The sequence below is a fragment of the Periplaneta americana genome, chromosome 1, assembly GCF_040183065.1.
Source record: "Periplaneta americana isolate PAMFEO1 chromosome 1, P.americana_PAMFEO1_priV1, whole genome shotgun sequence".
Classification (NCBI taxonomy): Eukaryota; Metazoa; Arthropoda; class Insecta; order Blattodea; family Blattidae; genus Periplaneta; species Periplaneta americana.
The window spans coordinates 201,318,138-201,331,695 of record NC_091117.1 but is presented as its reverse complement, the minus strand read 5'-3'; the positions used below and the strand labels follow the sequence as shown (position 1 = coordinate 201,331,695).

Here is a 13,558-nt window from a genome sequence, read left to right as displayed (position 1 = left end):
CAGTATAATCACAGTCTAGCATATACAGTCACGAAGCTCAATACGTAGTAAATATGCATCCATAGATAGTTGCTAACCACTAGGATCGCTAATATCGCCTCATTACAGACAATGCGAAATAATACCGGCACCCTCACAACTCAAGCTTCGTGACTGTATATACTAGACTGTGGTATAATGCTGAAATCACAAATTCATACAATTTTACGCTCACCAGTGTAGTGTAGAAGATACATATAGCACACACAACTGGAGTAATCATATGAAGATCGACCCCAGACACTGAAAATAAAACAACGAACTGTAAAAGCGCATTTTTTTTATAAATGGATCAAGTTCTATTTACAGTTAATACTTATTTTAATAGAAGATTTACCTCTACTCTGGGTACAAGACACTACGTCATGTTCCTTACCTTGACTAAAGGCCAGAGCAGGTACATAGAGCACTACTGGTGTGTGGAGAACCTAGAAGAAGTAAAAGATATTATGCATAGCTGGAGTATGGAATAAATTCTTGTTCCATTTTTTCCTCACACAGTCCGTTGAAATCAGACTTTATGAGTTAATAACAATGTGGTGCTGCTTATGCTTCGTACTACTAATCGTCAATTATGGTCTTTGAAACAAAATAATAATAATAATAATAATAATAATAATAATAATAATAATAATAATAATAATATTAATAATAATAACAATAATAATAATAATACTTACTTACTTACTTACTTACTTACTTACTTACTTACTTACTTACTTACTTACTTACTTACTTACTTACTTACTGGCTTTTAAGGAACCCGGAGGTTCATTGCCGCCCTCACATAAGCCCGCCAGCGGTCCCTATCCTGAGCAAGATTAATCCATTCTCTATCATCATATCCCACCTCCCTCAAATCCATTTTAATATTATCTTCCCATCTACGTCTCGGCCTCCCTAAAGGTCTTTTTCCTTCCGGGCTCCCAACTAACACTCTATATGCATTTTTGGATTCGCCCATACGTGTTACATGCCCTGCCCATCTCGAACGTCCGGATTTAATGTTCCTAATTATGTCAGGTGAAGAATACAATGCGTGCAGTTCTGTGTTGTGTAACTTTCTCCATTCTCCTGTAACGTCATCCCTCTTATCCCCAAATATCTTCCTAAGCACCTTATTCTCAAACACCCTTAACCTATGTTCCTCTCTCAAAGTGAAAGTCCAAGTTTCACAACCATACAGAAGAAGCGGTAATATAACTGTTTTATAAATTCTAACTTTCAGATTTTTCGACAGCAGACTGGATGATAAAAGTTTCTCAACCGAATAATAACAGGCATTTCCCATATTTATTCTGTGTTTAATTTCCTCCCGAGTACCGTATCATTTATATTTGTTACTGTTGCTCCAAGATATTTGAACTTCTCCACCTTTTCAAAAGATAAATTTCCAATTTTTATATTTCCATTTCGTACAAAATTCTCGTCACGAGACATAATCATATACTTTGTCTTTTCGGGATTTACTTCCAAACCTATCTCTTTACTTGCTTCCAGTAAAATTCCCGTGTTTTCCCTAATCGTTTGTGGAAATAATAATAATAATAATAATAATAATAATAATAATAATAATAATAATACTTTATTGCTAGAACAAAAATACATATTGTTTTTATATAATAATCACTCTAGCACCCCCAGAAAGAGTAAGTTACATACTTGTGCTCGGGGGCATTCCACATAATTTTAAATTAAATAGCAGAATAAAAAGTAAAAAAAGAAAAAAACACAGATGTCACAATAATTATAACTTTAAATTTGTTTCTCTAAACAGTAATTTTTAATTGATTTTGTAAAATAAGGAGCATTAGCAAATTGTATATTTGATAATTTAGCTTTTATCTTGTTACGGAGCGTTGGACCGAAGTTGCTACTGTGATTATAAGCTACAGTTGTGTTACATTTAGGTTCTGTCAAGCATATGTTGTCTGATCTTTTAGTTTTATATTTATGTGAATACAAATTAAATATATTACAGTTTTATGCACGAAATTCAGTACGACATTGTGATAAATTTGATGGATATCAAATACTTTAAATTCAGAATACAACAGTTCTGAAGGATAATCAAGAGGTTTATTAAGACATATTTGTATTATTCTTTTCTGTAGCAGTATTACTGGCATGAGGGAGGTACTATAAGCGCTACCTCATCCTATAATGCCGTATTGTAATATAGCTTGTACTAATGCGAGGTAAATCAGTCGTAAAGTATGGACAGTCAAATAATTTCGTAGGACAACAAAATAGTGAATAATTTTTCTTAATTTATTGCACAGAAAACGAACATGTTTATCTCAACGTAAATGTTGGTCGATTATTATTCCGAGATACTTAATTTGAGGATATTCATTTAGAATAGGACAGCTGTATGAATTTTTAAATACAAGAGCGAATCAAATTTCATAACAACAGATGTTAACGAAAACGGTACAACCGTAGTTTTCGAATGATTTAAGACAAGTAGGTTAGAACCAAACTAATTTTTAATCAATGTGATTATTTTTAATACAGTGCAGGACAGTAGAGGGGAAAAAATGAGATTTTTTATGGAGTCAAGTGGATATGATACCTTAATATTAAAACAAATTTCAATTTTATTTATATGATTAGAGCGGATGATTTTACACAATAAGAAAAAATGCGAAATGCCTGAAAATTACATGTAGGTCTACGTATACGCGTACGTTTCTCGTTATTAGTTTATCTGCTTTTATTGGTTTTGAAGTCCTCAAAAATATAAAATAAAATATTAATACGAAATATGAACGTAAAACCTTTATGCAGGGTAGCTACAATAATAACGAAACTTTTCTATGATATCTCTGTATATTATTTAGTTTTTGTAATGATTCTATTTTTCTGTCATAAGATTAGGATATTTTTCGAGAATAATTTGAGGTTATATTGTCCACAGCGTTCAAGAGATTAAAGTGAATTAATTCTTTACAGTTTTTTGTAATCATAAAACGTAAATAACAACAATTTTTCCAAGCGGTCTTGAAATCTATTTAGAAACCAACCGATGTAAAGTATTTTACTAAAAGATTAATAATAATTATTGAGAATTTAAAAAAGTTTTATTCCTTCATTTAACGATCAGTTCAGGTGTCACAGAAACTCAATAGAATGCAAGGTAAAAGTTTTAAAGTACTACCTGAGGATTGTGCATGGAGATCAGTCTCTTATCAGAGCAGTCTGTTAAGGCAGCAACTCGAGAGAAGAGACCAAGTAACCTGGGCAGGTAGGTTACGCAGAGGGTTTAAGAAAATAGGCATGAGATGTATAATCGGGGAAGGTTGCAGGAATAAGCGAAATGTCTGGTGGAAAGTCAAGAAGCGCCTAAAAGATATAGACAGGCAAACAACAGAAGGAGAATATAGGGATAAGGTTGCTCTGGAGATCCAATCGATGATCAAAACAAATTGGGGAACCGAGTTATAACTCTATGGAGGAAGCAGAGAGGACAGGCTGGGCCTAGCCTGGTTTCGTCTAGAAGCTTGGAGAGCACTTAAAATTGTCAACAAAGAGGGAACGAAAATATGTCCTCTTTGCGGTAGAGATGAGACATCCCATCACATTTTGTCGGAGTGTGAAACCACGAAACGATACCTGCCAGAATCCTTCATCACATCTAGCAGGGGGCATCTGGCAATAGACATTTTAACTCTTAACCTCTGGCACCATATTCTTTGAGAGGGTGGGGAAATTTATGGCAAAAGTTCGACAGCTGAGGGTGGAACTAGCCGTGGGAGAGGGGGCCGAGAAAATAAGGGAAAGAGTTATTTATTGATGTTGCAATTGGTAGTACTGACACTGAATGCAAATAAGGTACATTAGAGATAATGTCCTTTTGTACTTATTGTCTGTTTGTTACTATTTGTTTTTATTGCTTATTTTTTGTCTTATATTAATATTTATTATTTGGACTGTTTATTGAAATTGGCACATCTAAATAATGTGAGAAGCTTTCTTACCTGATACAATGTGAACATAAATGAGGCAACCATTCGCACAGCGCTGTTGAAGCGAAGCTGCAGATACTGAAAGAAAGAACACATACAGATTGTAATACAAATCAACAAAATGTGTGGCACAGAAATGCAGTAACGGTAAGATTATGGCTGGTATTACACTATCAGATTCTATGATAAAGATCTTTTATAAAATATATGACAGTATAATGGGTTTTCTTTGATAAAAGATATTTCATAAAATGTAAGTGCATCTTGTTATACTTTATAAAAGATATGTCTAGCTTGAAACCAATATGTTGAAACGTAAATAGTGTTGGATTTTTACTACCACCAATATGCTCATATGAGAATATGAAGCAAACTAACGTTATGAAACACAAAATAAGTACTACAAAAACAGAAATAAAAGACGATAATTGTACACAAAAATATCAGAGACTGTAACTGCTGTACAGAAAGGATGCATAATTCTGGACAAACTGAAAATCATCTACATTCTCAAACAATTTATGTAACCTTTCAAGTTCTCGCATTGTATCTCTTTTTTAGTAAGATTTGATGCATAATTTTCGTGTCACGTCTTGCACTCCATGATTTAACCCAAAGACGTTTCCTTTTCTGTTTCTTTTTCAGCAATATGTAGGCCTATATTGTAATTTTTGAACTAATTACAGGTAAACATGTATAATATTGATCATTATTCATTTTTGCAGATCTGTGATCAAAAAGGGATTTTATTTTATTCAACTATGAATGGAGGGTGATGATTCTTGTTCCTTAATATTAGGTTATCTTTGATCAAATATTTCGTATAATGTAATATACTCAAAAATCCTATCGTTTATCACAGATCTTTGATAAAATACGTACCTTATTTTACTAAGGACGGTTGTCACAATTATTACGAGGTTTTCACTATAGACAAAAACCGAAATTAAATTGATTGTGGACTACCGCCTTATGAACACGAAGAAAACTGTTAACCATAAAGATGGTTGCCCATGTTATCTAGGCGGCTGTCCATGAAAATAATACTATTGTGAATTCTGAAGTCGGAAGTCCACATTCGCCATTAGTGTCCCAACAATCACATTGACTTTCGACCTTGTACAGTAGTGGCAAAAATAACCTGACCGACGGAATAATCAAAGTCCCCGAAATGAGCCACTGTGCATGCCACGCCCGCATTCATAAGATAGCGAGTAATCTATTGAAATTGTTGTAGTTTCGACTGCTGACGTAGCCCATTTCGAAAGCCATTAGAAAATAAGCTGGTAAAATATCGCTGCAATCGAAAAGTATTGGGAATAAATTTGAATAAGGAACAAAAAAAGTTTCCTTCCCACGCAGGATTCGAACCACGAAAGTCTCAGTTACCAGTCTATCACGCTCTGGAGTGAACAAGGCTCTGAAATCAGCTACAAGGGTCGATCCGGTTTTTTTTTATTGCCACTAATGTACACCGGCGTTCAAAGATACACAAATAATCGATCACTATCGATTAGTAGTGGGGTCAGGTATCTTTGAACACCAGTGTACAAACAGATTGTCATAAATTATTGGGAGTTGTGATCTGATAGAGAAGCATTTTCTTATTAAGAATTATTAAGAATCCGAAAATAGCAAAAATGGAGACCTGCCCTTGGTGAAATAAGATAAGGAAATATTTTATCACATTCTTTGCCAATTTTTTTTTTTTTTTTTTATAAGTTCCAGGTCTCTTATGGACCCAATTCTTTGCCAAAGAATTTCGATAGTGTAATACCAGCCTTACTTCGTAGGTGGAGGTGAGCTGCAGCTTGTAGAACACGGGCATGTACGCGACGGCGACCACGGCGCAGACTATGCACGCCGACAGACACATGAGCCAGTATTGCGTGCCGAACGTGTACATTTCGGACGGCGCCCCGAGCAGAGTGGTGCCCGAAATGTGGCTGGCCGTGAGAGACATCGCGATCGGGAAGATGCTCATGTTCCTGTTACCCAGGAGGTACTCGTCCTTGGTCCGCTGACGAGACCCGAAACAACCGAAGTACAAGCCGATTATCGTGGAGATGAGCAACATGGAGCAGAACATGCTGTAGTCCAGCCAGCCGAACAGGAGGGTTGCAGCGTTGACGACTGTGCTGTTATCCACCGGGCCCTGTACAATACACACAAAGACAAGCGAATGCAAAGAATTTTCCAACATAAACTATTACTATCATTTCACCTCATTTATCCCAGTAAGCGTTGGTCAAAGCTGCAGTCTAGAGACCAGAGAAAATTAATAATTTCAATCACCTAACTTATGTAGAGATATGCTCGAATGCTTGGTGAGACTTTTTGTTACAACACACTTCAATAAAATCATTACTGGTAATATTTTATTTTTCCAATTTATAGATACCTATTCTTCACTTCAGAAGAAATATCTTTATTTTATTCCTAGATAATTTAAGGAGGCAATTAAATGAAATATTAGTTGGTCAAAGTTGCAATATTTGTTGATTAATAGAAGAAATTAATAGTTTCAATCACCTAAAGATATGCTCGTATGCCCGGTGAGACTTTTTATTACAACACACTATAATAAAAACATTACCGGGAAAATTTTACTTTTCCAAATTGTAGATACCTATTCTTCACTTCAGAAGAAATATCTTCAGTTCATTCCTATAATTTAAGAAGCCTGCAATAAACGAGGTTTCGTTATTTCCAAGAAAGGCATCTTCTGTGTACTTAATAAGATTGGTAAAACTCGAATAGAATTAATTTGTATCATCTCGTGGGTTGCGGCGACTTTTGAAGGGGGGGGGGGATTTTGCTTGCTTTTTCCACTCTGGAATTAATCCCATCCGAGCTTTGCCAGTCTTACTAGGTAATCTACACACAAAATGCCTTTCTTGGAAATAACGAAACCACGTTTTTTGCAGACTCCTGTGATTTTCATGTACCTCTACTTGGCATCGAAAAGGATTGTTATGTACCCCTCCCAGAAAGGCTCAATTTTCTTGGGCATTACTACTGTGATACACCGTGTATTCTGATTATGAAATCACCTCTCGCCGCAATTCAGCTGTCGGTGTGATTCCTAACGCACATGACGTCATTCAAATTCGTTATGAGAGATCGGAAAAAAAAACCTGTAGAGTGTTAGTTGGAAGGTCAGAGGGAAAAGATCTTTCGGTAGGCCGAGATGTAGATGGGAACATAATATAAGGATGTATTTGAGGGAGGTGAGATATGATGGTAGAGAATGGATTAATCTTGCTCAGAATAGGGACCGATGGCGGGCTTTTGTGAGGGCGGCAATGAACCTCCGGGTTCCTAAAAGCCATTTGTAAGTAAGTTGTATTAAAATATGTAGCCTATATGTACGTATATTCTAATTAAAGGACCTTGCCGATTGAATATTGTACAATAAATGACTATGTGTAGACATCACGTAGATATTCCGGTGCCGGAATGAATTTTTCTCCATTAATAAAAAAAAATGATATTGAAAGATGATGTTGAATTAGAAGAATTATTATTATTATGACTGGCTGTCAAAATTAAGAAATACCACATACTATATAGGTTAATAAGTCATCAATAAAAGTGATTGTACTCACTTCGTAGTCCACAATATCTTCGTTCTTGAAGGCCATAATGAATAATTTCTGAAACACAACAAATAGTTTTCCTTCAAGTCTTTCCCAGCCTTTTTTTTATAATTAGGCCTACAACGTAAACATTAAGACGTTCTTAAATAATACATTTATTAACCTAGGGCAAGAGGAGGGCAGAAAATAGGAAGATTGGAAAATACTGGGTTTGCAGTGAAATACCTGCCCATGGGCAGAACAATTATGTATGTATGTAACCTAGAGCATGTTTCAAACATAATTAAGGTTCAGTCAGGGTTGTAGTCATGTCAGTGTGCCTCCCCGGTACTTTTTCCTGCAACCTGGTAGCGCCTTGCTCTTTTATATGTATTTTTTTAATGAGATAAATGAGTTTTAAAATTAAAATAACTGCCATCTAAGGCGGTGTATTGAAATAAAAAACAAATGACGTCGTCTATAAGGGACCTTGGACACAACAATCGAAAGCTATAAAACATAGCCTACAGAGAATGTTTCTGTGTTTGTATGAAGTAATATCGGAAGCTAAATTAACCGATTTGTATAATTAATTATTATTTCATCATTGGAAAGTGTAGTTTCTCTGGATGGACATAATGCTATAATGTTATTACAGTAACTTGTGAGTGAATTGAGGACAGGTAAGATTAAAAGAGCTTCTTATGCACAGAAAACTTGATAGGTTATTCTGTATATTCATTTCCTGTATTTCTTAAAATAATGTTTATGAACATATTCATTTTTATCTCAGAGAATTAACGAACAACGAGAGCGTATTGATTTAGTACGCAGTAATACAGTAGTACGTTAGCTTAGCAATCCATTATTTTATAATTCAAATTTTAACTATGCATAATTGAATCGTGTTAAAATACATAAAATATATATGCAATAAATGCAATGCAAAAAAATTGGGTAATGACCCAAGCAGATTGTGTTGCGCTGTTGTAAAAGTTGTGCCTCCTGAGATTCAAGAGCTCCCACAACAAATTAAAAACTTTCTAATTCGTTATCAACACACTTTTTACATAATAAAATATAAACTTTATAATAAATCTGTAGCCAAAATTTTTCTGTTTTTTTTTTTTTTCGCTTTTCCAAAAATAATTGGTAATAACAATTAAGAAACATGTTAAAGGAATTGTCATTGCACCAAATGAGTGGTCTCTGGATCAAAATGATCGCATTTTAATATTTTAAATACAATTTAAATTAAGTAACATATTAAAAGATTTATCATTCTATCAAACACGAATGTTCCCTGGATCAAATTTTAATTATGTAATTACTTTATATTTATTTCTAACGGGTGCAGCGGAGCGGACGGGTACGGCTAGTATATTATAAATCTAGAAATTTGAGAATGGGCAATAAAATTATTGCCAATACAGCAACTTAACTTTAAGTTCTATTATCTCAAAACTACGTCTTATGAACTTGATCCACTTTAGCTCTGAACGCCTCAATTGTTGAGTGTGCACGTATTTTTTAATGTGGTTTTCTATATGCGATGAATCAATCTTCTTAAGGTATCCAGCGAAGTAAAAGTTTCATTCATGGTGTGATTAGTGATCGAAAATGGAAATGAACGCAGCAAACAATGTGCTCATTGAAATGTGTTATATAGTGTCAGTGAAATTTACTCTGAAGTGTCAGTGAAATGTGTGTCATAGTGCCAGTGCAGTGAGTGAGATGAGAGTGAAGTGAAAGATTATCAGTACCAATGTAAAACTTATGTAGGGCTTATACATATATAGGTTGTAATGGAAAATTAGGTTCACTTATTAATTAGGTTAGTTTACGTATTATTATTAATTGTAATCGAACAGGTTATTTGAGAAATCCCTCATGTTCATTTTTTTTTTTTTTTTCAAAATTGAGATATTGATTATATGATATCTTTAGGGGTCAATACATCGTTTTATGGAGAAATTCCTCAAGTTTAGTCATTCTTGTAGCATATAGATCCTGTTGAAAAATGCATATATTTGGGAAACCCCTGAAGTACAGGACATGAGGGTTTTCTCAATTACATCACTTTCTGTGATTTTGGAATAGCTTTCAAAATGTTACAAAATTTAATATTTGTATGTTGGTAATGTGAAAAAGTATCGGGAGGAAATTAAACACAGACGTCTTACTAATAAACCGTGTATAGTTTTTATACGAGACTTATGCAGAGTTGAGACAGAAAACTTTACTAATAAACCGTGAATAAGCTATGGACGTATAAACAGGCTGTAACTATACAATGGGAATTGCTTTGCAGTAGTTATATACACGAAACCCCTTGTTTAAGCGTTGTATATAGAGAAAAAATGGCCGCCCCTCTAACAGCTGTTCGTATCGACTGTCATTTTATTATGATGGTTGCCTAGTAACCAAAGAAGAAAAAACCAAAGAGCGCAGAATAATTAGAATAATATTGCTGTAGCTTGTACTCTTTGAACTAAATATAGTATGGTAATCGATTAGAGCCAGTTGTACTATCGATACTTAACACGCCACACTAGAGCGCTCTACCGGATGCAATAGAGAACCTCAGATATTTTATTATCTTTCGTAACGAAGTAATGACGAAACTATGACGTAGCTGTGTAACAGTTGTACTGTTATACGCGACGTAAGTAGTGATTATTAATAAGGAATTTACACACGACGTATAAATGAGCTGCTCATTGTATAAGTATAAGACAGTTAAACGTCTGTATATAGAGTTTTTATTAGTAAGACCGAGAATAAATATGGGAAATGTCTCTTATTATTCGGTTGAGAAGCTTTTATCATCCAGTATGCTTTCAAAAAACCTGAAAGTTAGAATTTATTACAATAATTATTATTGTGTATTTTGTAATTATTGTATATTAATTGTATTGTGTATTATTTTTATTGTGTCTAATTAAGTTACCACTGCCACCACCGGGTGTTTGCCCACTTGCAGCGCGCGCGCGCACACACACACACACACACACACACACATCACACACACAACGGTTTTATTACAGTATGTGCTGCTTAAATCACTCTGAATAAGCCTATAGTAATAATGTTTATTTTATTACAAATCGACGTTATTAATATTATTATGTTATTTACCTTGAAATAGTTGTTTAAATTGAAGTTCACGGACAGCCAAAACACATTGATCGGAAATGCAATTGCACGACGACGATTAGTTATAAACTGGCGTCTATAAATTCCTACCACGCTTTTATAGTAATGATTGTAACAAGTTACGTTCACAGAGAGAGTAATCTATATGTATACTCAATAAATCATGTAAAGCCGTACTTAGATTAAAATGTCTTCTTGGTGAAATGAATGTCGACTCTTTATGTTACGTAAAAATGCTGTGGTGATACGCAAAGCATGTGTCCAGGACTGCAAGTAAAGTGAAAAATGTCATTATTAAGAAAATGATGGCATCGGTGGCATTTTATTGCATAATGCACACATGGTAATTGGTGCAGTGAATAGCTTTTCTTCACAAAATTCCATATTACAGCCTTCCGTGTCGTACGAAGGAAGTCAGAGAGTAAGGTTCCTGTAGTAAAATAGTGAAAGGAAAACTACTAGTGTTATGATGTAATCACTGCCTGCTGGATCACATCCTATGGCTGCTTATACTGCCTGCCCAATCAATGGTTATGCGCGAACAATCACTAGGTGGCAGGTAATGACATTGCATATACTGATAATGTTAATAGCGCTGGGCACTGCCTGCCACCTAGCGGCAAAATAACTTTGATTGAGCAGGCAGTTTACGCACCTATAGGATGCGATCCAGCAGGCAGTGGATGTAATATTGAAATTGATTACCAAACAGCTATTAAAAAGTTACTCTTTTCTGTCATTTTTACGAATTTAAAAGAAAGTTAAGAACAATATTGAAACCTTTATAATTCGACGAATTCTCAGTGGCTGATGAGACTGAAACCAGAACGATGGAAGAGTGCAAGAAGTACAGAGAAGCAATTAGACATTATGGATTTTTCCATTGACTCTTAAAGTGAATTCCAGCTCACGGTCGATTCCTTTTAAATCAAGTCCTATCTGCCAGGTTGTAATCATCACATCATTTCGCCGAAACTAAATAACTCTCCATCGTTGTAAATGCAGATAAATTTCAATTCACTTCAATTTATCTTTACTAATAATAAATCTGTAGCCGAAATGTTTCTGGTAATTTTCAATTTTCCAAAAATAATTGGTCCTAACATATATAATTAACCACCTTGAAACCGAAAATCACTTTTTTGAAATTTTTGTTTGTATGTCTGTCTGTATGTATGTTTGTTACCTTTTCACGCGAGAATGGCTGAACGGATTTCGATGAAAATTGGAATATAAATTAAGTTCGTTGTAACTTAGATTATAGGCTATATGGCATTCAAAATACATTATTTGAAAGGGGGTTATAAGGGTGCCTGAATTAAATAAATCGAAATATCTCGCTTATTATTGATTTTTATGAAAAATGTTACATAACAAACATTTCTTTGAAAATCATTTCCGATAAGTTTTATTCTTTGAAAAATTTTGATAGGACTGATATTTAATGAGATACATGAGTTTTAAAATTAAAATAACTGCCATCTAAGGCCGTGTAATGAATTAAAAAACAAATTACTTCGTCTATAAGGGGCCTTGGACAGCAACAATCGAAAGCTATGAAAGATAGCCTACAGACAGTGTTTCTGCGTTTCTATGAAGTAATATCGGAAGCTAAATTAACCGATTTGTATAATTAATTATTAATTCACCATTGGAAAGTGTAGTTTCTCTAGATGGACATAATGCTATAATGTTATCACAGTAACTTCTGAGTGAATCGAGGACAGGTAAGATTAAAATAGATTCTTATGCACAGAAAACTTGATAGGCTATTCTGTATATTCGTTTCCTGTATTTCCTAAACTAATTTTTATGACCAAATGAGTGGTCTCTGGATCAAAATGATCGCATTTTAATTTTTTTAATACAATTTAAGTAACATAATAAACGATTTATCCTTCTATCAAACACGAATGTTCCCTGGATCAAATGTCCTATTTTAATTATATAATTACTTTATATTTATTTCTAACGGGTGCAGCGGAGCGCACGGGTACGGTTAGTTATTAATAAAACACAGGGACATCATTTTATTTTTACTAACATTTCTAATATTAACCTGGCTATACCTTTGGATTAACGGTTGAGAACCGGAAACACCGTTTGCTACCCCCTTCCACGATTGGAGTTCGATGATACTGGCGTAAAATACAAGTAAATCACTTTGCTAGGTATAGGAGGGAAGAAAAATACGTAGTTCACATTTTTAAATTTAAAACTGTTTTAGTTAAATAGATGAGGGTATTACTTTATCAATTTGTTATAAATTCTAGAGTCGATATTACTACTATGATTGAAAGCAGTGCTCGTTAAACATTTGGGTTCAAACAAACGTATTGTATTCATGCCTTGGTTTTGTGTTTGTGGCTATATGATCTCAAATTTGTTTAATGTTTTGTATAACATTTAGCAATACATTAATAAAATTTGATGTACTTTCAAGACTTTGAATTCTTTAAACAATTTTTCGCTAGGATAATCAATAGGATTTTAAACAAAATTGAACTATTATTCCCTGTAATAAATCTAGTGAAATGAGGTTGGTTTTATAAGAACTACCCTATCCTAATATTTCATATTTCTCTGTCTACATACTGAAATAAAGCAAGGTAAACTGTACAGTAAACTGTACATATTGGTAAGGCATTCTGCAATTGTGATTCCTAAATATTTAACTCCGGAAGATTAATTTATAATTGGACAATTATGCGGCAAAACAAACGACACTGAAATTATTGCTCATCTGCTGTTCACGTTTCCCTAACAACGAAGTATTTATTTATTGTCTGGAAACTTTTTGTGTTTGTACTGTATTAT

General features: G+C 34.1%; 1 protein-coding gene across 1 annotated transcript in view; it reads right to left on the bottom strand.

Moving 5' to 3' along the window:
- Window positions 1–10,815, bottom strand: part of LOC138706374 (sodium-coupled monocarboxylate transporter 1-like) — a 29,718-nt gene extending 18,903 nt beyond the window's left edge. Inside the window, exons 1-6 of the mRNA XM_069835577.1 lie at window positions 10,724–10,815; window positions 7,616–7,663; window positions 5,794–6,162; window positions 4,020–4,085; window positions 416–467; window positions 215–282 (exon numbers count right to left, since the gene is read on the bottom strand). Of these exons, the coding sequence (XP_069691678.1) occupies window positions 215–282; window positions 416–467; window positions 4,020–4,085; window positions 5,794–6,162; window positions 7,616–7,651 (591 nt within the window). The 5' untranslated portion in view covers window positions 7,652–7,663; window positions 10,724–10,815. The remainder of the gene's footprint in view (window positions 1–214; window positions 283–415; window positions 468–4,019; window positions 4,086–5,793; window positions 6,163–7,615; window positions 7,664–10,723) is intronic.
- Between the last annotated feature and the right edge of the window lie 2,743 nt (window positions 10,816–13,558).